Source organism: Pipra filicauda, unplaced genomic scaffold, assembly GCF_003945595.2.
Source record: "Pipra filicauda isolate LSUMZ 115617 unplaced genomic scaffold, ASM394559v2 scaffold299_size895176_pilon, whole genome shotgun sequence".
NCBI classification, from domain to species: Eukaryota; Metazoa; Chordata; class Aves; order Passeriformes; family Pipridae; genus Pipra; species Pipra filicauda.
Window position 1 is genome coordinate 633,339 of NW_024104419.1, and position 25,901 is coordinate 659,239.

At 46.3% G+C, this 25,901-nt stretch overlaps 1 protein-coding gene across 1 annotated transcript in view; it reads right to left on the bottom strand.

The window, feature by feature from the left end:
- The window catches only part of RIMS4 (regulating synaptic membrane exocytosis 4), a 54,453-nt gene that overhangs the window by 8,171 nt on the left and 20,381 nt on the right, over positions 1-25,901 (bottom strand). The window contains exons 2-5 of the mRNA XM_027745856.2: positions 15,255-15,396; positions 2,694-2,806; positions 1,952-2,053; positions 1,553-1,692 (exon numbers count right to left, since the gene is read on the bottom strand). Coding sequence (XP_027601657.1) covers positions 1,553-1,692; positions 1,952-2,053; positions 2,694-2,806; positions 15,255-15,396 — 497 coding nt within the window. The remainder of the gene's footprint in view (positions 1-1,552; positions 1,693-1,951; positions 2,054-2,693; positions 2,807-15,254; positions 15,397-25,901) is intronic.

The window sequence follows — 25,901 nt, forward strand, 5'->3', positions numbered from 1 at the left end:
TGCACGAAGTATCCCTGGAGCTACAGTCCAATACCCACAGGTAAAACCTGTTCCTGGCACATGACAGGCCTTGCACACACCAAAAGGTGGCCTGGGGGGAAAGGGCAGGAGAGCTCCTTATGTGGGAAAATAAACCAACAAAAAAAAGGTGGGCAACAGCTTGGGTCAAAAGCCAACAGTCTGAGGAAAAGAGCGTGTTTTAACTTCTGCACTTGGAGCTTGTGGCACAGGGCAGATGTAGACGAGGCACAGCCACTCACCTGGAGGAAGGGCAGGAGCCCAGTGACACAGGGGACACGTGGGGTGGCACGAGGGGAAGCAGAACAGACGGCCGAGATCGGCTCGCAGACGCAGAGGAAGGGCTAATGACAGAGCTGCCAGGCGAGCAGGGAAGGCTGAATCACACTCACGACATGATGGAGACCAGTGGGTGGAACAACAGATGCAGTGAGGGTCATGGAATTAGGCATGCTGGAGGTCTGCACGTGGGCAAGGGGCCCTACGTGGCTCCAGACAAAGGAGACGACTGACTCCAGAGCGAGTCCGTGTTCTGAAGAGGAGAGGATGAGTAGGGTGGGTTATGACAATGACTAGTGATCTCTGGCTAATCCTCACAACTTCCTTCCCACCACATTACAAATTTCTGTAAAACGAGGTAGGAGAGACAACGAATGTCAAGTAAAAGACAAAAATTCACACTCTAGGTCAGCAGGAGATGGAGCAAGCCACTGCACAAAGTTGGTTTGGTGACAAGGCAATCAGCAGAGAGCCAAGCTCCTCATTTTATTCTCTTGTGTTCTCATTTTACTGCCTTTCCTGGCAGCAAGGCAGCAGGTAAGGAAACCCACGCAAGGCAAGAGCAGACCAAGCCAGGTTCCACCCCAGTTCAGTCAAAAATGTGCAGTCTCGCTGCATCAGGGGAAAATGCTTCTAATCAAGGTAGATGAGGAAGAGGTCACTAATGAGAAGGGTCCAGAAGGTTATGTGGCAATTCATATGCCAGTTGAGGTAAACAATAGAAACTCATGGATGAATTACATTAAGTATTACAAATGGATTTTATATGAATCAACAATGCAAATCATTCTTTGCTCTGGAAACAGAGGTGAAAATATGAATATGATAGAAAATGTACGGCAGTAACAGAAAAGAGGTAGAAAAGGGCAGGATATGTGACTGGGTGATGGCCAAAGCAGAGCATTCTGAATGTGTATAAACACAGAAGATAACCAATGCTGCAGATTGTTTAGCAGCTATAGGTACCACCTATCTACTAACTGGGTGGGGAGAAAAAAGAATTAAAAAAATAAAAATCAACCTCTTCTTGGTAGGTATTCATGGTAATTGGCAGAGGATGAAATAATCATCAGTTTGAGTGTGAAAAAAAAGGGTTTCCTTTCCATTTGCTACGTTCAGATGGAGTGCATTTGGTTCAACGAAAACATTGGCTTTTTCTCATCCCTGTTAATTATCCAGGTCCCTTGCCAGACTTATTATCTTCCCTAAGAGGTGGAAGAGAGAGATGGGCAGCCTTGAGATTTGCTCATCTTACCTGTAATACTTTGCCCTGGGGGCTCTCAGCAAACAGTAACACCTGATTGTACAAAGGGTCTAATGATTTGCGAGCCACTTTTGTCTTCTTTTTCGCGATGCACACGCCATTCTCCAGCAGGTAAGCTTTGATGTAAGCAGCTGGAAAAAACAAACATGGTCAAATGTGAAAACAAATCTTCATGCTCACTTTAGAAAAGACAGAGTGCCACGTCTCAGGTATTTCTGAAGAAGGCATTTACAGCAGGGAAAAGATTTGCCCAAGCAGCCTTTTTTTTCAATGCTGCACACAGATTGCTTAGTCCTGCTGAAGCCCAGTGAAATTAAAATTTCTCCTATTCGCAAGCATCACGGGAGGCTGGGGCTCAGGGAATTACTTTAGGAGATCAAAGCATACTACCTGGCAGTGTTTTGGAGCCGGGTTTTGGTGTCAGTCCTCGAGCCTGAATGATATCCACTTCTAGCTGCCCATTTCGCTCTTGCAAGCCAATTTCCACGTCCCCTAAACCAAAATGTCAAAATAAACAGAAGGCTTTCAAAACAATATATCCCTGGGCTATTAAAATGTTTAAAAACAACCCTCACGTCCTGCCTGCTACAAGCTGCAACAAACTGTATGTGCCTGATCTCCTCCTGTGTTACTCTGGAGCAGCTCTACAGTGATTCCAGCCCACATTTTCAAAAGCAAACTCGACTTCCAGGCCTCTAATATGGCTTTGGGGGCTCAGTCTCCTACTCTTTGTGGCAACAAACTCTCACCTCTCCCAAACAAAAGCACCTAGGATTGCAGGCTGCTTTGAAAAATGCAATTATGGTGGACCATAACAAAATCCTTACAGAGCACAGTGGGCCTTAGAGAGAAAGAAAAACCCCAAGATGCACAGGATGCATTTTCAGGACTTTAGCTGTGTTTTACTCAGTCTGTGCCTTTCAGAGCTGAGGGAGGAAAGCACAAAGCTGCTGCTCTCCTGCTAATGCCACATTTGCTCCAGTCAGCAAAACCTTTCAGCCAAGCACACTTGATTTAACAGAGAAATGGAGCAGGACAGTGGTAGATCAGCAGACGCTGGACACGTTATTAGTGGCCTGTAGGAGCAGTTCAAAACTAAATTAAAGCCACCCAACACCTTTGAGTTCCTTACCCATCGAGGTGGTGGCCAAGGTCTGACGCCCAACAAACTGTGCAGGGCCCATGCTCCCCAGGAAGTCACTGAACTGCCCAGCAGATGCCAGATGGACTCCACTGAAATTCAAGCTGCAAAAGAAAATTATTTTGGCAAGTGGTTAATTTGCGTTTTAAAGCAACCCATTAATTAAAGAACCAGATTTGATACACCTTTGCAATGAATGACATCGAGAGAAACCTTCTTCTCTTGCAAAACTCATTGATTTCCACACAGTTTAGTTTCATGGAATCCATTCAAAATCTATTTCCTTGCACAAAAAAACCCACAATAGTGTCTGTAGTCACCAACTGGTTAATGTTTGTTTAACTATAACTCATTGTAAAATCCCTGCCATCTCAGGCTCATATACAGCCTGTCACCTCTTCCAGGCAGTAGATTCTTAGAGTAGCTTATGGGATCCTCTTGATCCCTGATTGACTCTTCCCAATCCTCATTTCTGGAGAGGAAATAATGCATCTAGAGCAGTGGTTAAAAGTGAGATGAGGGGGGTGAGCATCAATCCCCTCGGGACTCAATTCCCCATTTACTTATCACATACACAGAGAGCAATACACCTCCTTTTCGACCAGAGGGTCCCATTTCCTACTGCTCAACACCAGAAGCGTCCACCCCATCCCCTCTATGGTGTTCATACCTGCTTCCACAACTAATCACAAAAAGGACCTGAACACTGTCCAGGGCTAAAGGGGCAATGTCCTCAAACCCCAGCAACGCCTCTGCCGCAGTCACTGCAGTGAAACAAAAGCTGTTGGGAGGACAGAGCCTCCAAATCAGGTACTGAGGCTGGTCCATGGCGTGGCTACAGGTGCTGGTCACTGCACTGGACACGTGTGAAGCAACACAAAAGCGTCAGACGCTGAGGCACCCTGATACCAACCAAGATTTACTCAGTTGCACCCTGATTTACGCAGCTGTTTTCGAGGTTGTAGAAAAACTTGCTGCGAATGGTAAGGAGGAGGCTCGAGGCCAGCATTTGACACCTACATTTGTCCTGCAGGCATCTGCCAGCCCATGACACAGCTGCTGAGACGCCCGTCAGGAGCTCTGTGCCGGGGTACCCACGCTGCCGCGCCGGGTGTTGCACTCTGCCTCCGGGGAAGCTGCTGCGTGCCAAAGCCAGGCACAATTACAAACCTCCTCCACTTTTCCAAACGCCCTTGGAGGGGGGCAATTACCCACGTAATGATGCAGCTCCCTGCTTCCCCAAATTTGTTTCTCAGGATGCTGTGAGGAGGCTGCACACTGGGTACAAGTGATGGCAGATCGGAGCCCTGCCTGCGGGGCGGGCTGGGGACCACAGGCTCTCACACAGCTGACTCAGCCACAAAGACTCACTGATGCCCCCCTGCAAGCCAGTTACATTTTAAAAGACATTAAAAAGAAAAAAAAGAAATTCTTTTTAAACCCCACTCAGCCAGCAGAACATTAATTTCAGGTTAGGATTTCAGCTCTCATTAGCTATTTTCAGACCCGGTCTCAGCCCCACGGGAATATTTATTTATTCTGACAAGGAATTAGAAAGGCAGCACACACACCTCAGCATCTCGCCATGCATGGGCTGAAGAGAATGTGTCCCCAGCTCGTGTCCTCATGACAGGTTCACTGGGTGGCTCAGCCCCCCGTGACAGGGACACTGCATTAAATGACCCGACTCTTCCACGGAGCATTGCACCTCCCTCTGTGCTGACCTGGCTCTTTGAGAAACCTGGTTACTGCTGCTACACAGGGAGCTGCTGAGCCATCAGCATGGAAAACCCTGCCCTTGAGCTCTGTACGAATGAATGTCATGTCTGTGAAAAGGGAGGAAGGTGTCTCAGCATCCTGGGAGACAGGCTTGGAAGCGAGGGGCTCTCCACAGGTGGATTTTCCCCCATTCAGTGTTTTTTTACCCCACCTTCACTGTTTATTGCATAAACACTCAGGGTGATATTTTGAGATACAACAGGAACAGCAGGATTTATTGTTGGCGTTAATTGCAGAGAAGGCTTAACATTTTTCTTGTCTTTCAGTGTCACCAAGTCCTCAGTGGCACAAGGTGCATCCCCAGTGCCAAGATCTGTCCCGGGAGCAGGGGTGGCACAGGGCCACGCTCTGCTCCCTCTGGGTAGGGGACTCCTGCCCCACCACCCACCTGGCATCTGCTGGCCCTGCTGAGGGAGCCCTCTCTGGGGAGCAGCACCCCAGGCACAGGAGCTGGATTTGTGGCCAGGCTCTGAGGATAAACTGTGCACAGAGAGAGAGACGTCCTCAGGGCTGGTAAATCTGCAGGGACATGGGATGGGGGAGGCAGGGGAAGAGGGAGCCTGGAGCCAGACAGGCTTTATCAGGCTCATGATTTGCCCATACAAGGAGGGAAGAAGAGAGTCCTGGTGCACACGAGGACCAGCAACACTCAGTAAGCCTGCTGGCTCAGGCGTTTGGAGCTGCACACAGAGTCAAAAAAGGATGAAAACTAGTGCTTAGAGAACTCAAAATAGTTCAAGAGAAAGGAGACCTGACAGAGAAAGACATAAGATTCAGCAGGAGATGAATGGACCATCAGCCAGAAGGTAAATGTTTTCTTTATTTTTCTCAGCTCATAGAAGATAAATGGGCCAGGGTCTCGCTCCTGCCCTGGGGAGTGTGTGACCTGAACAAGCACGTAAATAACAGGCTGGCAAGACAACTCCCAACTGTTCAGGGAAATGTTCACTGCTGTGCTCAGAACAGATGCTCGGGCTAATTAACAAGATGCTGAGGACCAGGAGAGAGGAGGGGAGGCCTAAGATTGAGTGAAGCTGAGGGCTATGAGAGTGCACAGCACACCCAGAACCAGATCTCAGAGCCATTTTTCTCTGGGATGAACTCCAGCCACGCTACTGCAGTGGGGACACAAAGCTGGGAGAAGACCACCCACAGAGACTTGGCATGCTGCAGGACAACAAAAAAGAAAAACCCTTCTGGCCCCTGGATCCTCAAAATAATTCATTCAATCAGTCACAGAAAACCACTTTTTACCTGCTGGGGGGGAAAATCACATCAAAGGCCAATGCCAAGTATTTGTCTGCACTTTATACATGTGTGGGGAGAAGCCACCCGTGCTCTCACACACCAGCTCACCCCTCCTCTGGTCTGGTGGAAGGTGTCCCTGCCCACGGCAGCAGGGCTGGCACTAGGTGATATTTAAGGCCATTCTGTGATGCTGTGAATGCTGTCAGCAAAGGCTCTGTCAGCAGCTGGGCAGCTCAGGAGAAACTCAAAGCACCGGCTAAGAGAGCAGCCTATGCTGCAGCCTTCATCAGTGATATAGAGGAAAACAGCAGGAGAGCACAAAGGAAAATGCTAAAAAGGACAGGAACAAGAGCTGTTGGGCTAAAGGTGAACCAACAGCAACTGGAAGTGTTTCCAGCAAAGCAAAGGTTGCTGTTACCTCCACACAGATTCAGGAGTCAGAGGGCTGTGGATGACCTCAGAATGATGAACACTCCTCAGAGCACACTACAGCCAGGGCAGGACCCTGCTGCAGGGACACCAGGGCTGGCCCACAAGCACAGACCCTCACAAGGAGCTGAGCCCTTGTGCTTGAATGAAGCTGCTGCTGGTTTGTAACTCTAAGGCTGATCCCAAGAGGAATGGCAAAGCCCATTTAGAAACACAGGCCAAGGTCAAGACTCCATCAGTCTGGATAACAGCCCTAGTTAATAGGTTTACTAGCACTATTTGAAACTCAGTATTAGGTTAGACAGTTAATGTTCCCTGCTGTTGTTATATTTGACTGGGAAAACGTATTGAATTAATTCTTTAATAGATTATGCCATTAGCTAGTGGGACTGGCTGCTTCATTGCACAGAGGCTGACCTTTTGGAGTGCTGCTTTATGAGACATTAGAAGCGGCAGCTCTAAATCAGGCTCCTTGGCTTTGACCAATTCCTGGACATATATTTGGGTATTGCCAGTAACCCTGGAGTGGAAACAATTTCTGTCTGGAAAACTCATAAGCTACCTCCAAGAAAGCCATTGCTTCTCCCCTGAGAGGAGAGGGAAGAGGAAAATAAAATTTAGTACGAATGTGAATTAAAATCAGCAGGAACCATTTCGCTGCATCAACTAAATTTAGGATGCTCAAATCCAGCTCGGTGAGCTCTGTCTGTCAAGTGCTCAGAGAGAAGCTGGGATGCTGAGGTGAGGGGGATGTGTATGGTGAGATTGGTGGGAGAGACCTTCCCCATTCACTCACTTGCTTTTCCTGAAGCTAAAGCAGGGAGGAAAAGAGCTCCAGGGACCACTGTGACATCTTTCAGCTCTTTAAACACAGCCCTGGTGCTTCTAACAGCCCTCCCCTACCACGCTGCCACACGCCCAGCAGACTTTTCTTGCCTGACCTCTGATGAAACTGAGCTGTTCTGACCTGCCCTTGATTCAGCAACCAGCTCTCCAGCTGCATCACCACACGCTGGATGTGCTGGCAAAGAGACATGCTCCTGAAGGGATCTGCCACAGGTGACAGTGCTGGCTCCACTGTGGGTGACAGCCAGCAGATGTGTTTCACACACACTGGAGCAATCCTGGAAAGCCCTTCCCCTCCCATTGCCAAACATGCCTCTCCCTTAAGGGCAGAAATCACTATGACCTGGTTATCACCGATACGAGATGTCTTTGCAATCTAAAGAGAAATGCTAAAAATAGCCAGAGGAATACAGAGGGAGCATTTTTCAGCTGACTTGCAAATAGCAGCTGTCACAGCCAGCAGGGCCCTGGGGACAGGGGCTGCAGCAGGACCACCTCATGCTGCAAAGGGCTGCACACAGAGAAGATTAACAGGTGACACTCCTCAGCCTTTTGTCTAAAGGGCACAGATCCTCCCCTGAGCCAGGGCAGCACAGCCTTTGAACAGCAAAGAGAAATTAATTCTCTCTTCTCTGGCCCTTTGCTCTCACTAATTGTGATTCACGGGCTCTGCTTTGCCACAGTAGAACGAGAATGGTTTTAACGAAATTAAAGATCATGGGTTTGCTGTGGAATTGGTCGTAAGTTGAATGTGACTCGTTATTGACTGGAAGGCAGAGAGAGAGCACAGGGAGGTCAGTGATGCCTCCAGGGTGTCAAGAACAAATGAACGACATTTGGCTGGAGGATGCTCAGGCCCTGTCCCTCAGCTGTAGGTAAGGAGGCAGGGCAGGGACAGCAGAAAGACAACACTCTGGACACTATCGACCCTGCGATCTCCGAGCCCACCAATGCAGCAGAAACCTGCATGAACATTAACAGTGTTTGCACAGGTAGCAGCTCCCCCTAAGGCTCAGCACAGGTTGCAAACTCCATTTCAGCCACTTGGATAGAACAGCCATTTCTAAGCCTGAGCTGTCCCTGGCACAGCAGGCAGTGAGCACAGCCCCCCGCACACCACGCTGCAGGCACGGCAGCAGGGACACACCTTGGGACAGCAGGGACAGCAGCTCCCGCTGCAGCCGTGCAGACACCCACGAGAGGGAGACAAGACCCCGCAGGCAGCACAGGCAGCAGCGCCCGGGCTGGCAGCTCCTGCCCCATCCCAAGGCCCACACACGGTCCCCAGGCAGAGCGGGTACCAACCATCATCCTGGCTTATGGCACAGATGGCCCAACACATAAAACGTTTCTGTCTTTTGTGACACGTTTATATGCAGAACAAACCCGCACCTTCACTCGATCTCAGGAGCCGTGTGCTCCGACTGGGGCTGAGATCGCCTAGACCTTCTTTTAAACACAGCATTCCTAATCCTGATTATTTAGGAAATCTGTGCAGCAGTCTCTGATGACTCTGCTCCTGCACTGCATGCTGTAGGTCAGGGCATATGGAATCTGTCCTCTGTAGTGTAATTTAAGAGTGGTTTAAAGGCTCTTTGCCAGCTGCTTGCTTCTCTGCTCTTTCAAGGTAGCAGCATTTCCTGACCTACTCCTTGCAAAAAGATCCATGTCCTTCCTCTCCTCATGCAAAGCATCGTGTGGTCGCTTCCTTAACGGCACAGCAGCTGCTCTTTATCTATGACTGCATGGAGGACCAGCTTTTCAGAGTTTGCCTGTAAACTGATCAGGATTTGAATGCCTAGATGGACAACACTGATTTCAATGCAAAATGCTATAAAGCAAATGCAGAGCAGCTGTGCTGATCCCTCTCACAGGGTGTATGTGGCTCTGCACCATTAGCATGCGGAGTGTGTAACAGCAGACACATTTAGGGAAAATGTATCATTAATTTCTTTTCCTGTCCGTGCGGAGTTTCTCTGACCTCTTTTCTAAATCTATTTTTAAATTGCCCCTGGGACTCTATATGCCAGGTATCCATTATGCTGTTGCAAGCATCTGCAGAATCAACTTGTCAAAATCTTGTAAAACTCTCGGGAAACATGGTAAGAATGCATCTCCACAGGTCAGTCAGTCCACATCCAGGTCCCAAGGCCAGAGCAGCCTTATTTACACCATCCATGACAGCTGCTTGTCTAACCTGTTCTTAAAATCCTTCCCTGAGAGTTTATTCCTGTGCTTTGCTTTTTCTTTCTGAATCTTCTTCCAGCCCTTCCTCTTTACACATCAGTCCTGAACGCCATTTGTGAGTTACCAGTTCACAAGATAGATCAACATATTCCATTTCTTTTCCTCCTGATACTATACTTCTTAATTCTATCTTACAAGACTTTGAGACTGATCTTGATTGTACCAACTTGTAATGGCCACACACTGGCTGATGTGTCTGTGCAGAAGAAACGCAGAATGGATTCACTACTCCCTTCACAGGCTGGCTGTAACACCTTTTTTTTCAGGAGCTCTGTCAAGAGGAGAAGATAATTTCATGCCCTCCCCCTTGGACAAAATCCCCATTCCTGCCTCTCTACTACACAAGTTGCACACCTTGACTCCTGCAGAGCTGCACTGCTCCACTGCTGTGGGTTCAGCCAGCTGGGGGGGGGGTGAAGCCAGACAGCTTCAACACAGCCACCCCCTGGCACACCTAAACACAGCCATGCACCTGAGTGGTTTGACTTGCACAGCTAACTAACAGATTGACTACATATCTACATCTAGCACAGAGCTGAAGTTCTCTGGCTCTGTCTTTAAAAACCAGGGACAGCAACACACTCCTTCAGCCAGAAGCAATGGGGAGGGGGAAGTCTCCACTGAGACTGATAACATACTTGACAGTTATTTTATTTGAGCATTAAAAAAACCCCATCAAAACTCCAATTTCAGGGAGCTGTAATGTTCTGTGTAACAATCACACTCATCCATATTGCATGTTAACGTCTTTTAAATCGCATCTTACACCCAGAAGCCAAGTAGAGATCTATCAGCTAAGGAGGAAGGCAGAACTTGTTCATGTCTGTTGCCCCGATCTTTAAAATATTTATGATGCACATGAGGAATTATTAATGGAATATGCATCTGACTACAGCCCCTCACCCTGTCAAAGGCGATGGGAATGCTGCAGGAGCCTTCACTTTGGCTCGGAAGGTTTTCCACGAGCATCTATCCCTGCAGGACCCAACCCCACCCCAACTCCACTGACTGCACACCTCTCCCCTGCCAGGCAATATCTCTGTCTCTGCCTCTCAACAAGCTCTGCTCCTCTCCTGGCCACTCCACTTTTCGGTAACATTTTTAGCACTGTGACGTGCTGTCTTATGTGCTATAACACATTGTACTCTGCTCCCGTATCCGATTCCTTCTGCTGTATGAATTCTGCCACCGAAACAGTGCTATAAAAACTATGCAGTGAATTCTGTACAAAGACCTCCCCCATTCCCTTCCCCACCTTGCCAGGCAAGCTCCATTTTTAGCAATCACTAGTCATCTCAGACTCACTGAATAAAAGATAGCTACCTGTCTTCAGAGAGCAATTCTGTCTGTTCCTAAGAGGTTGCTGAAGGTGGGATTCACAGCCATTTACTGCTGTAACTACAGCTCTCAAGGTCACACCCTTTCCAAGCTGTGCTAGTCAAGCTTTACCAGCACAAAAGGATATGCTGTTGCTCAACAGGCTGATGAATTTCTTGATGTATTACAGAAACAATCCCTACTCCTTTCCTGGTTACCATCTCGAAAGGCATCGATTTCTTATAGCCTGAACTGTATTAACACCACCTTTCATTACATTTTTTAAAAGGACTTGGATAAAAGAAGAGTGCCAAAGATAATCTGCTGTAAAAGAGTCTAGAAGTCCCCGGCTTTGGATGTCAAGGAAGAAACATTCAGTGAATAGCTGCAGTGAGAATTTGTTGAATGATGTGTTTAGGAATCAGGTCTTTTGATCATTCTTGAATGGCAATGGATAACTTCTGGTGAAGGAAAGTGAAGTTAGAAGCCAGGTCACTATTTCCTCCAGCTTCCTTGTATTTATTGCTCCACAGTGAAGCAGAGAAGGGCAGGCAGTTCTCCCAGCCCAAGTCCCAGCTTTGCTTCACACCAGCCCCATATGCCCAGTGAGAGAACTGGTACAAGCCTGCAGGAACAGCATGAGACAGAAGAAAGCTGAGGGGCTCGAGATTCCCATGCAGGCAGCACACATGCCAGGCTGTCCTCTCCCTCCTGTCTTTGACACAACAGGGCCTTCAGACAGGGCTCAGGCTGGTGCTGCCCTCCCCGTGGAAGAGAAAGATGATATGGCTGACAAGATGCCTCCTTGCTGGACAGGCACATTCGTCTCAGATAATACAAGAACAATCCTCTAAGGCCTTGCCAGTCACCCCCTGCTGTGCTTTTCTAAGGTAAAAATCACCTGAGCTCTCCATAACTTAATCATCTCAGCAGTAGCCAGCAAGAACAAAAACACTATGAGTACAACTCACTAGGCACTATGGCAGCTAGCAGGCTTTTGTTCCAGGTCCATTTTTGTCTTTCTGCTCCATTTTCAGAAAGAAAAGTGGTTGGCAGGAATGAGTTACACGCAAGTCCAGAATCTATTGCTTTCTGAATGCTGTACATGGTGTCGTGCAGCTGCAGCAAAACCCAGCCAAAACAAGATGTAGATCATGCAAGAGCCAGGATGGAGCTGAGATCTCTGCTGAATCTCAGGGGGTTGTTTGTGAATTATTCCTATATTCGGAATTGTATCCTTGCAGTAATCTTGGTGTCCTGAAACCACCCCATAGGCACTTGCTACAGTGCATAACTGTTCTCTCAAGCAAATTTTTAGATATATAGTCACTGAAGAAAATACTCACTGCTGTAGAGATTTGTAACCAGTGCTAAGATTGGTCTGGATGAACTATGAATGGAAACATCTGTGTGTGTGTGAAAGCACAACCAACCTGTCAGCAGCAGATCTGTCCTTCAATGACAGGAGAAGGACAACCAGGTTAGAGAGCACATCACTTTCACAGCCTGTCTGAGGGCAGACTGTAGCCATAAAGATCCCCCAAACAAGGGAACAAAAAGGTGTCAGTGCTGCCTGAGATCAAAAAGAGCAAGACCCCGAGGTGAAAGATCACTCCAAAATAGCAGGTAAGTCCTAGAAAGTGTAAGGAAAAAAAAAACCAGTCCAAGAGCCAGTCTGTTGTGAAGAACAACTCAGCAGACACAGCAAGGGCTTGACAGATGGTGTTCCTGGTCCCCCCTGCAGCACACAATCCATCCTGGCTACAGCCCTGGATGCACGAGGCTTGGTGCCTGCATGGGGTGGTGAGAGCGTGAGCGAGTGAAACCCAGACAAGGCAATGACTGAAAACAGTTGTGTTTAGAATAAATACCTACTTTCCCTTCCACAAAAACCTGCGTTGAGTTTTATTATATTAATTTCCTATGCTAGTGCAGAACCACTATGCAATGTAAAACCTGGGTAATAAGGTTGGCAAAAAATTACATGAAGCAGCGTGTTCACACTGTGAGCACTTACTGGCATGTTGTATGAGCTTCAATTCCAGGAGATGCATCTTCCATACCAGCTAATCTTCTATATACTTCATCTTCAGGTAAAGGGATTATTTTGTTGAAGGAGGGCCTAGCATACCTGAGAGGTATACCCCCGCATAATATGCTCTCCATAAAAAAAAAACAAAACAAAAAACAACAACAACAAAAAAACAAACCTGGATTTTGTGTGCTCTGGTGTTCACATGAAATCAGCATTGCTCAAAATTATGCATTTCAGAAAATTCTTTGACTGTGATACCTTGCACTGGCACAGAGCAGCTGGAGCAGCTGCAACAAACATGAAAGCAGTCAGTCAGCATCGCTTTCTAAAAGCATTTTGTGTGGCTGAGGGCAGGTATTTGGGCCTCCTGCAGCACAGATACACCAGATCTTTGCTCATTTCAGTGTGCCACCTTTGGAAGTTGTCCTTTTAGTCTTTAAATTGAAAGGGATTATAAAAACATAGAGAAGTTGAGAAACAAGCCCTCTTGGAAGATGAGGTACTGAATTCATCTTCTTCCAGGTGCAAACACACGGAAGGGATGTTCAGGTGGGAAGAACTAGGGCAGGCTTGTCTTGCTGAAAACCAGGCTTTCGACACTCACTGGTGAAAACTGTCTCTGACCTGGGAGTATCTGCATCAGTCAGAAACCCAGCTTTTATTAGAAAGAAAGTAAACTTGCCACAGCTAACCAAGATATATGAACCTTCATTTTGCCTCCCCGGGAAGACAGCTACAGCAAATGAGAGAGGTCAAGAGAAATCTGATTTAGGAGAACACATTTCTGTTCCTCAAAGCTATTCCCCAAACAATTCCATTCTTTGCTGCAGGAAAAGAAAGCAGAGAAACTCCCCTCCCACCATGTTTCAAGAGAATTGAGCCCTCTTAGTTCTTTGTGTTCTCAGCCCTGTTTGCTTATCACTCGTGGCTCAGACAGATAGCTGCAATTCCCACCGGCTTCCCAGAAGAGATTAATTATCCCACCTAGGAACAAAGCATCCAGGAACCACTTAATCACACTTTTCAGAGAAGTAAGAGAAGAAACTATCCCATCCCTGGCAGAGGCGCTGGCAAGGATGTTCTGGCAGCGTTGGAGGCTGGAATACCAAATGTTGGGCTTGTTCTAATAAAGACATTTGGACTGCAAGGCAGGGTTTCCCTTTCTCTGCCGAGCTGACAGCGACATGTCACCTGCCTTCAGGGTGAGGCAGCATTTGTACGGGTGCAATAGTTTGTTGGCAGAGATACTCTCCCCCCAGGAAAGCCTAATGAAAGCAGCCAGCATATGCAATGACAGGACACAGACCATGCAAGGAATTAAACCCTTTCCCAGGAGGGTAAGCTGTGTAAATAGAAAAAGGAAAGAATTCTGCTCTGCATGAAGGCAGATTCTTGCCCTGCATTGCCAAGGGACTGAACTTAATCACTAATCCCCTGCAACAAGTAGCAGAGGCAGAACTCCAAGCCACAGGACTGTGCTGGTGTAGCAGGAATATTTCCCTGGAGACAGCAGCTCACAGAAGAGATAAGGTACATCACAGCTTTGGAGTGACAAGATTGCTATCGCAGCTTGTGCCTCATTACTATTTTGAACCTTCAGCACAGATCTATGATGCCTTTCCAGGATTAGCCTACTTCCAAAGCTAAAGAAAGTCTCTCTTAATTTACAGGCTGTTACTTATTTAACACCAGAATCACATTAATTGAGAGTGCCTTTGGACTATCCCAGCATTTTAGCTGTACAGTGTACTTGGAATACCACACAGGACTAGAGTGAGTGTACAGAGCAATGTCAAGTGTGAAACTTGGCCTAAACAGAGCACATTTTAGGTACACAAACATTCTGGCCTCACATCTAGAAGCACAGACTCTGGTGGTATATTTTGCCTTCTTTTTTAAATACTGTGGGTTTTTTTGCTTCCAAACGTTCCCATGAATGGTCATCTTAATAAAATTAATAAAATCTCCATATATGGCTTCAAATAATGCAAATACAAAAACCAGAATTGGAGACAAGTCAGCTCCCAAAGTTCTGGCCTAAAGACTCCTGCTTTGCATTCTGGTATAAAGCCTAAATGCAACAAAGTGTGTCTTAACTTTTTACAGAGTCAAAAATGTTTTCTGCAACACATTCTTTTAGGACACGAACTCAAATGAAATAAAATAAAGCTTGTTACCAAAGTATACACAGGCTTCTAAATATGTCTTTTGATATGATTTTGCTATGTGCCATAATGCATTGTTACTCTGACCCTTTTCAGCACCCTGACACCTCCCCCTGCCCCAAACCAAAGGGCTATTTTGAAACAGAGGAAATGCATAACTATTGTGCAATATTAGAAACTACTGGCTTATAATTTAATACCAGTAATGAGCCTCGGCTATTCACCCTGAATCATTCTTCTAAAGGCAAAGTGGTTAAAAGTAATGGGTATCTGCTTCAGCTCAGAATAATGAGGACACTAAAAAAAGTATATAAACAGCTAAAGGACGTGCCAGCTCTGCAGAGATCTGCTCTAATTGAATGGGCAGTACACCTGCAGCATAAGCAAGTCAGAAGAACACACCATCCATCATGCTGCAGGGAAATTAATAGGTATAAGGACAGTGCATCCCACGAGTGATTACCCAGCTCTCTTTTGATGACTTACTTTCCCTCTGATCCATAGCTGTTCATGCTGTCCTCGATGGACTCGTGGCTGGCCTGGCGGACGGTCCTGCTGGGCATTTCCACAGCCAGCCCGGTCTCTGTGCTCCTCTGGATGGCTCCCTTCAGCCTCCGACCATCGCCGTCTAGGAACACAACGGGAGAAAAGGCAGTCAGCCTCTATTCCTAGAGCCTCTTGCAATGACAGAGCCAAGGAGAAGCAGAGGTCTTTCAAAAGACCAGCCTGGCATCTGGCAGTACTTTACTGTCAGACAGTGTTTCCTTACTCGGTCCTTCAGCAGCTCCCAGTCACATTTGGAACAGACTCAGTGCTCCACCAAGCCAGGGCCCAGAAGATACTCAAAGCATACACTCCACCTTACATGCTCCAACCATTTGTACCAAACAACTATCCATGGAGCAGGCATGCACTCCAGCTGGCTACACCCGGAGCTGCCCAGGCAGGGAACGCAGCAGTGGTAACCACGGGCACAGCTGAGGTGCACAGCCTGACCCTGCCTCAAAGCCTTTCCCAAATCCCCTGTTGCTGCCAGCAAAGAGTGGCAGGTCCTGGAGCAGAGGGGAGGAAAAGGCCAGGCAGCAGCCCTTCCAGACGGGCTACAGGGGAATAGTTGGGCACAGGCAAAATGTTCCCTGGTGGCACCAGAAAGCCACCAGCAGTGGAAAACTCTGGAGAGGACTATTCCCCTTGGTAGACGCCCTCGGCTACAGCATAAAGGGAATTAAGTAGGTTCTGGTTCCTCCTGGGTGCAGTCTTCAGAGGCTCAGCCCTCTGAAATTAACAGCTGCTATTTTCATCCTCCATCTCTAGCAGTCTGTTTCCCAGAACAAACCAAGTTATGTAATGAATATGTAATGAATACCATTACTATTAATTGCTGTAGCTGGTGTTAGGAAGCTCCAGATTTCATCCTACGTAGAGCACTCATCCTGAAACACATCTGCTACAAGTTTTCTGAACAAAGCAGAATTATCTAAATCCTCTAAAGATGCCTGGCCATTAATGTGGATTCAGGCAACCAACCTCTGATCCACACTGCTCTCCCAAACACACCAGCTGTTCGAGGACCACCCCTGGAGAAGAAATGACCCAGCTACTGAGTCTAGAGAACTCAGGGTCCCCAAATATTAAAGAAAACAAGTCTTTCACAGAATCACAGGATGGATAAGGTTAGATGAGACCACAGTGGGTCATCTGGTCCAACCTCCCTGGTCAAGCAGGATCGTCTTAGACCACAGGATGGTACCCAGATGGTTCTTCAATATCTCCAGTGACCAAGACTCCACAACTGCTCTGGGCAACCTGATCCAATGCTGGGTCACCCACACAGTAAAGAAGTTCTTCCTCATATTCAGGTAGAACTTCTTGTGTATCACTTTCCAAACTACTTTGGAAATACAAGGGTATCTGTAAGAACCTGTCTAAAATCTGCAGATCTCTGTTATTTGTGTAGCAGTCTGCTTGACCTAAAATACTTTTCTTTAGATCTTGGTGTGAACAGGCACTTTCAGTAAGACACCAGAAATGTTTCCTATCCTACTTCTCAAATTATATCTACACTGAAATGCAAAGACAGAAATTCTCCTATAAATACAGCTATAAAGTACCTTTTCTTCTGGTATCATTAGGTTTCCAACTGGGTAAATGTGTTGGCCCCAGGGCTCTGCACCAGCTGCTGTCCCCACATATGGTGCAGCACGTGTATGCATGTCCCTATGGGCTAAGGGGATGGAATGTGCATGTTCTGGGTTAACATTAACTACAGTTTGTATTGTTTGTGTGCCTTGAGCAATTACAAAGCACATTGTATAAATCAGGAAGTCACACAAACGTAAAACATATTTTTCATGTGCTTTCAAAATCCAAACCTTCAGGCAAGAGTAACAATGTGGGCATCAACAAAAGCAAAGCCCTGCGAAATGGTCGTGCCTGTTCCCCCAACCACTGCAGAGCAGCTCCCTGTGATGCACCTTCTAAAGCCTTGTACAGCTCACTGGAGCCTCTGATGGGGTCTGCAGGTTCCTTTCTGGGAGCATCCCACAGCCTTGCGGGCACACGTGATGGTCCATTGAATTTGTCTCTCACATTCACCTCCACAAACAATCTTTTAGTCATCTGCACGCACCAATGCCCCCCCTCCTTCACGTGTGCACTCAGAACACTCATCCTCCTGCCCCTCCAGGTTAGTCCTGCTGGCAGCCAGCGTCAGACAGCAAATGACACAAATGCAGGAAACAAATTAAAGATGCCCCGTTGCCCAGCTATGCAACATCTGCTTAAAAAACCCTCTTATTTCCCCAATCTACCGAGACGTGCCTGGAGGCATTCCAACTTAAAGGACTATTCATCCACAGCTGGCAACAAGTGAGAGGCTGGGGACAGAGCAAGGCTTTGGAACAACCCAAGGTGCTTGCTGCTTTCTACCAGACATCTCCAGATTCAAAGCCAGGGGCTTAAAGCAGAAGTGCCCAAACCCAAGGAAGGGCAGCACCAGGGAACTGTGCCAGAGATGATCCAGCTGGCATGGGGCAAGTTCAGCCTTCACTGCTGGCTGTCTATGAGTGGGTGGTTTTCTAGCACATCTGATTGCTTTTACAGCTATGGCACATGGATATTCTTATTTAAAAAAAAAAAAAAAAAAGAAAAAAGCATAATGGAGAAACTCTGGAAAACTAAACAACAGGAACAGATGACAAGAATCCTTTGTTCCTCCCTCTTTTTCCAGAAATGCACAGCAACTCCTACATCCATTATTCTGGAGAAAGGTTTCTTCAACCTTTCATCCCCTTGTAGTCTCTTTTTGCCAGAAGTTTTCCTTTAGCAGAAGGGGAGAAATTTGTTTTGCCAAAAAGGCAAGGCCCCAAACCACTGCAGCCAGAGGCAAGACTGAAACATGGTAAGGGATCAGCATAAGCCCCAGAGATGCCCTAAGATGTAGATTCCTGAACTACCCACATAAACTCTTTTGTCAAACTTTATCTCAGTCAGCATTTTTTTTTTTTTTACACCCCAAGCTGGGAGAGAAGGGCACATCAGGAGTAGCACACCTGGAAAGGGTCTGTGCAGAAGGGAAAGAAATATGGACCAAGCAGCATCTGCAGGCCAAAAATATTTCACAAGCAACAGTCACCTACCAGCAACCTTCTCTGGTCAGTGTGGAGCATCACATCGGGGCTGTGCCTCCTCCCTTACCTGAAATCTCTGTGCTCTGACACCTTTGCAAATCAGGGGGTAAATGAGATGCATCTACGTGGGTGTTGCCTGGCAAAATCATTTGTCTTAATTAGCTGGCAGTATCTGAACAAGTAAGAGTGGTATCGACGTTTTCTGCAGCGTCACCAGATTTATTCCCTGCTCCTTTTCCAGTTCAGCAGTAAACAACAAAGGTTAAGCAGTCAATCAAGCCTGCAGTGCAACACATCACTGAAGAGCGGATTTTCCTTCGGGATGACCTTGGGAAGGAGAAATTTTTTGGTCAAAGATCCAGGATGAAGAGACACAGCCCCTCGCTGGTGCCAAGAGCCAGAAGGGCCCAGCAGTCACTTTGCCAAGTTCTCAGTGTTGACAGGAACTGAGATTTTGCTCCGTTCAGCCAAACAATTTATGTTTGGCTGGAGAATATCTTCTACAGCACTATCCACTCTGGATCTGAAGATATCGAGAGATGAAGAATCTGCCATTTGCCTGCACAGTTTATTTTACTACCTGACATTTAGAGATGTGACTTAAGTTTGCCTGGTTTCAGCTTTCACCCATCAGTTTTTTTAGTGCCCTTCTCCTCTGTGCTTTGTGTTCTCACCATAGAGACTTTTCTGCAGTGCAGTTGAGTTATCTCTCAATCTTATTCTGACAAGTTAAACGGACTGAGATCTTTATGTCTCTCATACTCTGGCTTTTTTTTTTTCTCCCAGCCTTGAGCCTTTTTTATGACATCCCCAGGTTTTAAACATCCTTTTGAGAACCTGCACAGCAGAACTGGAGTCTGCATTTCAGTGCAGAAACATGTACACAAGGTAAAAAGTCAGCTTGTAATCTCATCTTCACTGCTTCTGCTGGCATGACCCAAGGCCACAGTAAGCTCTTGGTCACATCACACCTCACCTGGAGGCTGTGCAGTCTCTGCCTGTCCTGCTGGTATGACCTTGGAGAACATTATATTAAAGAAATATGTAAGCAAATGAATTTTATTTGAAGAGAAAGTGAGCAAAACTCCACACAGCTCTATACAGCTCTCCCACCCCCAATACTATTCACCTCTAATGTGCATATTGCCTGTGAATTTAGTGAGGTTTAAGCTCATGCTTGCTCCAAATCAAATGAAAACACTGAACAGCACCAGGCCTTCAAAAGAGCCTCCTGCCTTTGAGGCTTTTCCTTGACAACTGCTTTTTGAAATGTGAAATATGTTTTTAATCTATTTATCATGATCACATTTTTTAGGGTCACGTTGTTCTAGGACAAAACCCCTACATACTTATCACATTTACCCAGTTACCTGCTTCTTCAAAAACTTGGGAGAAAAAAATTTTTCACAAGACCCATTTTCCCTAAATTCTTTTTGACTGATATTAATTATATTCCATCCTCTTGTTCATTATTAATTAGATCTCATTATCATGTTTCCCCTAATTCTGTCTGTGAGTGACATCAGACCAACTAAGCCAAAGTTCTCCTCCTGGTTCACTACTGGGTTGTGTGGAGGGCAAGGTGACCGTGCAGGTGCCCTGTGCAGAGCAGAGCATCCCTTGGAGACCTCCCTTCCTTAACTAAACTTCCAGCTGCCCACACACTGAGGGCAGCTCTTCTCAAGGATGATGCCACCTAGAACTGTCTTTGCCTTAAATCATGGGGGAGGGAAACATAAGAGTGGCACTGCCCCCTTCTCTCCCCTCAAGGAAAGAGTCACCACTTCTGCCCACTCCAACACATGACTCTTGGAAGACCTTTCTCTCTGCTGCTGACAGGGCTCTCCATGCTCAGAGACTGTCAGGTCTTGAAAAATCTTCATGAGCTCTGCAATTGCTCATCACAAGGTCATGTTTATGTAATTACTACTCCTACACAGAATTTCTCTACAGCAGCTGTTTATTAATGACATTCTGAGGGCAGCATGTCCCTTCCACTGTTATCTTACACTCGTCACTTCCTTTTCCCCACCCAATACCTGGTACCATCCTTCTCTTTTCCACTTTGTTTTCAATTTTCTCCTCCGTGTTTGTGCAGTTCACTGGATCCTACCAGAACAAAATGAAACCAGCAGGAGGCATGTGCTACAGACCCTCCCGTACTTTAGAATTAATTGATATTGATTTAACCCTGAGATTAGGAATTGACTGGATTTTAACTCAATCAGCTTTGCTCCTAAATTACCCAGTTGCTTCCAAGCAGTGAACACAGTGGTATGCAAAGCACGTGGCCATGTGGCACCAACAAAGGCCACCCAAAACACACCAAGGGTCTGGCCAAATGGTTAGCTTTTATCCCTTCCCAAACTTCACAATGAGACACAAGGGGAAAAAAAATCAGGAAGGGAAATCAGTTGGATGTTTACTTCCATTTGTTCCTATTGCAAAGCTTTGGAAAATATAATGCTTCATATTTTCCAGGAAAGATTACTCCAAGCTTGAGCTTGGGAGACTGCATTCCTATTGCTTTTCTTGCCCAAGCCAAGCAGTGTGCAGTGATTCCCATCTGTACATGCTGCAGGGCATCGACCTGGGCAGACTCTGCTCTCTGCTTCACACCTGGGTTTCTCAGCACGTGGAAAGACAGACAAACCTCCGAAATACAGACCTGCACTTATGAAACACAAAGAACTGACAACCCCAGCAAGGGAACACAGAAAAAACCCATCTAGCAGAGTCAATGCAGCCTTCAGAGCATGTTGTAGATCACATAGAAAGCAAAAGCAGAGACAGGACAGGACCTGACTGCCTGCAGAGATCTGCCCTGAGCTAACTCCCCTGGGCTCACACCAAACCTGCCTGCTCTATCCTTGGCTCAAACACGGACTCACAAACCCTTCCATTTTCCACAGCTACGAACTTCATTCTTAGGGTCAAAGAGTTGATTCTTTCTTCCTTCCCCATGAAGATCTGCCCCTGAAAAAAGATGATCCAGGTCAGTTTGGGGCTGAAAAACGAAGAAGGGAAAACACCAAACGCCCATCTTGATATTATCACCTGCTGAGATTAGGAAGAAGGTCCCCAGGTCAAACAGCTGGTCTTTGGCATGTCTGTGGGCAAAAAGCAGCAGTGGGAGCCTCAGCACAGCACCCCATGAGACTGCTGAAGCACTGACCATTTTACCTCCTACTTGTTTTCAGATATTCTGAGAAAAGAGCCAACGCTTTCACTTCTCCGCTTCAAACTTTGTCGCTGCACTGTTGTTCCTAAAGGATTTAGAAATAAAGAGTTGGGGTTTTTTTTCTGTTTAGTCAGATGCTGACTCCCTATGACACGCGCTAAGATTTGTGTGCCATGAATCAACTCCGAGATGAATAAAAGAATTCCATTGTTCAGCTTCACAGGGCAATAAAAAAAAAAAAAAAAAAAAAGGAAAAGTCTTCCCACAGCCCACAGCCTTGTGTGAACATCCAACACCTGTGCCTGCCTGGCACACAAGGCTGTGGGGGGGTGGGCAGCACAGGTCCTTGGGCAGGGGGGCATCCCTTGGACATCTCTGTTCAGAGCAAGCCATGCTGCTCTCCTAAAGGAGAGCATGCTGCTGCTGCTATGGGGAAAAAAAATAAAAATATAAATAGTGGATTGTCACTTCAGAATGCAGTTTAATGAGATGAACTCAATCTCATCATGCCCGGCAAGCTCTGACATCCTGCCAAGCATTCCCTACATCAACATCCTAATGGAGTGTGAATTATGAGCACCTAAAGAGAGGCAGTTTGTACTGTGCTCCAGAACATGCCAGGCTATCATCACAGCCTGAGTAATCCACCAGAATGACAGAAAATGGCTGGGGATAAGCAGGGGCACTAATCAGGCTGTTTGCTTCATTCCCCTTGTCCCAGTTTCAGACACCAATAAAATCACACCCTTTCTTTCCAAATTAAGCACAGAATCTTCTATGGGATAGAAAAAAAAAAAAAGTGTTTCAACATGTCAATTCTTAATCTGTGCAGCTTAAGTACATTCACAGGGTTAGGAAAGTTCAATCGAGTCTTCTTGTGACAGCCAGAAAACAGTAAAATTCACAACAATTTGCATTGCTGTTACAGCTACCGACCCCAGCTGAATGCAGAGCAGGACCAGGACACCCAGTCTGCATGGGCAGCCTACGAAGATGCCAGTGGGACAGCACTGAATTCCCACTGTAGCAGTCACCAACATGTCCCAGTGCTCCTGGGCCACAAAAAAAGCATTCTCTCATCCCAGAGTTCAACCCGGCCTGTCCTCATCCACACCAGCAGTGGTGACACTCGTGTGGACGTCAAACCAACTCCCCCTGAACCCAGAATTTTTTGTTTTTCCCCTTCACCATTAGAAGAGGACCAAAAATCATTCACAGGGTTATTTTTATTATGCTGGCACCTGACAGCAGCCTCCAAGGCTGCCTTCCCTTCCTTCCGTCACAACCCAGCCCAGATCCCAACTCCTCAACCCCTTTGAACCAGCACTGTCTCCTCCAAGCTGGTCTGAGCTGCAGTTTGGTTTTAAATCCAGCTGTATTTAAGCAAGTCTCCACCCCCAGTAGATGTTACCACCTCTTGGAGCTTGGCTGGGGTACTGGTAAAGCATCAGTTTTGCTTCCTTTCTTCAAAGGCTCCACTTTCATATTTTAAATGAGGAAAATGTGGTATATTTTTTCTGCTCCTTTTGAGGTTAAAACCAAATAGTTCCCATGGTACTATTTTTAATTTTGACCTTTTTGATAATTCATCTACATAAAAAAAAATTCAATGGCCAAATTTTTTTTGTTTAAAAACGTCTAAAGAAAAAGTTCTGCAACAAACATGTAGCCAGGAAAATCACTTTGAGATTTTTTTCCTCCATCAACAAAAGAGAGAAAGCAAACAGCCAAAAGGTAAACACATAATATTCCACTGTCAGGGACTTTCAAACAGTTTCTGACTACCATAAAAAATTGTTTAGCTTTTCACTATAAAAAAGTTACAGTACCATAACACTAACAAAAATGTTCGTTTCTTTCAAGTATTTCATGGGAACTACTTTGCAGCTAGATCCAGCTCTTCAGAATTCTTTCCATGTCTCTATTTTGTTTGCAGCAGCAGGATCCAAATAGCTTCATCTGATGGCTGCTCTGCATTTTTATTTTTATAAGGGAGTGGAACACACTGCCCCTTTCTCTTCCCCCAATCTGCCAGGCTTTGCAGGAGAGTCTGATTAAGTGAAGTGTCCACATCCATCCAGAAAATTCACTGCTGTAACATTTCTCCAGCAGCCCAGCAATGAAACCTGAGCACTGCCCTGTCTGCAGCCCAGGTCTCCAGGGACAGACAGGCACAGAACTGGTGATGCTGCACCAGTTTTCCCTGGAATGGCCACACGTCTGGGACAGGCACATCCCACATCCCAAGCTCTTCATCTTCTGCTGCTTTTGTGCCTGGGCAACTGGTGATGATTTAAACATATAATCCTACTATGATATTTATAAGGCAATTAACCACAGAGATATATATATACACCCACACATTCAGACTGTACAGCAAGGAGTGGATTCAATGTTTCTGCTTCTTGGATTTTGTGGTTTAAGGCTCATCAGAGCTTAACTCCACTCTGCCATCTGCCCACCTGCAAGGCCCAGGGGTCTGCAGCCTGAGTACATACATCAAATCAAGGAAAGTGTAGCTGATGTACTCAGAGAAGAGGTACCTTTGGCACAGCAATAGCAAATAATGTATTTAAACTACTACACTGTAATATTTATTCCCTAGAAAGCAGAGGGAAATGCCAGGCACGGCACCAACAACCACTGGTGGTTTACGTGTTCTCAGCTCCAGACTCTTAAAACTTTGCCAGCTATGAAGGCATCAGGAAAATATGGAAGTAGAAAGGTGGGGGACTGGTTTGTCTGCTGGGGCCATCCCAGGGCTTTCTTCTTGTTAATTCACAAGGTCAAACAGAGGTTGAACCAACTTATGTCCCTGTGGCTGGAAGTCCTCCAGCTAACCAATAAAAGGGGTGATGGCCAGGTGAGGATGTCTACTTAATTACAAGTGAGTTGAACCAGAGCACTCTGATGTTCTAATTCTACCATCCATCTCATGCTATTAATAACTCTGAGGGTGTTGCTTAAGTCCAGGTTGTGAAATATGAATGAGCCCAAGCTGCAGAAAACCTCTCAATTTAGAAAAGGATCACAAAAATGAGGTGAATTCACAAAAATAAATCAACTGGAAAGAGCCATTGTAGAGGAGGATGGCATGAGATGAAAGAGCTGCCCTGCCTACACTTGGCTGTGTCCTTCCTGAGCCTGTTGAACCTGCCTGCTCACACACTGTACCTCCTGGGAAGCAAGCAGTGGGCAAAATAACTTCAGCAGCCTGTTTCCAAGCTGTGCTCTCCTGCTGCAGAAGAAGATTCAGGTCATGAGCCTCATGAAGCCACCAAAACTTCTCTGAGGAGCTGACACACCTTTCCACCCCCTGGATGCTCAGCTCCAGTGGTTTACTTTCACTCAGACCGTTAATTTTAAGTTGATATATAATATCAGACCTCTTCTTCCAAAGGCACTAGTCTGTGTCTTTCTCTCTACTCTCTGCCATCTTCTTCAGCATTTTTAGAGTCTGCACATCTCGCACTTCTCTCCCAAATTTGGCTCAAACTAGAAAGCACACACTACATAGGGGAAAGGGTCAGGACAGAGGCTTAAGTATTGAAGAAATATTTGCCTCCCTGAGATTCACAGCTAAGGCGGTAAAATTTAGTTTTGGTACTGACAAAATTCAGAGGGTAGGAACTGACAAGGCCATATTTATTAATGAGGTTTTTCCATTTTCTTCTGTCCCACTGACGCTCTTTTAGGAGCGAGCGGCTTTGTCGGGACCACGTGTGCGTGAGCACAGAGAGCAACAGTTTTGGCACAGTGAATGAGTCATGCAACCTTTTGTTCACTCGTTATAAACACAATTAAAAATACAGCCACATTTCCCTAACAGGCACAAAGCCACAGAACCCTGGAGTCATTCATAAACCAGAATCATGGTGCAGAATCACGCTTAGAATAGCATTTGATTTGTGTTTAGCTTGGGTTGTAATTACTTCATCATATTTTCCTTAAGGAAATGAATGATCAAATTCACAAGGAGTTGACTTTAATTACACACACTGCCTAATAACTTGTGTCCATTTGGAAGCAATTATTTCAACCACCGTGGAAGCAGAGAGGGGGAGCCAATGGTCTGGTTTCCAGAGAAGTCAAACAATTTCAGGCACTCAGTTCCTAATTCCAGACAATTTCACCAGATGCTACAACTACGTGTGTCAGGCTTCACCAAAGGTGCTTTCATGAAATACCTGTAGCAAACGTTAAAGGAAGCAAGCCAGCACGTCTTTCCCCTCTAATTCTACACATTGCTTTGCCTCACCCAGAAACATCCTTTGACAGGCTGTGAAGTGCCCGTTGTACCAGTCAACTACTGCATCCCAGTAC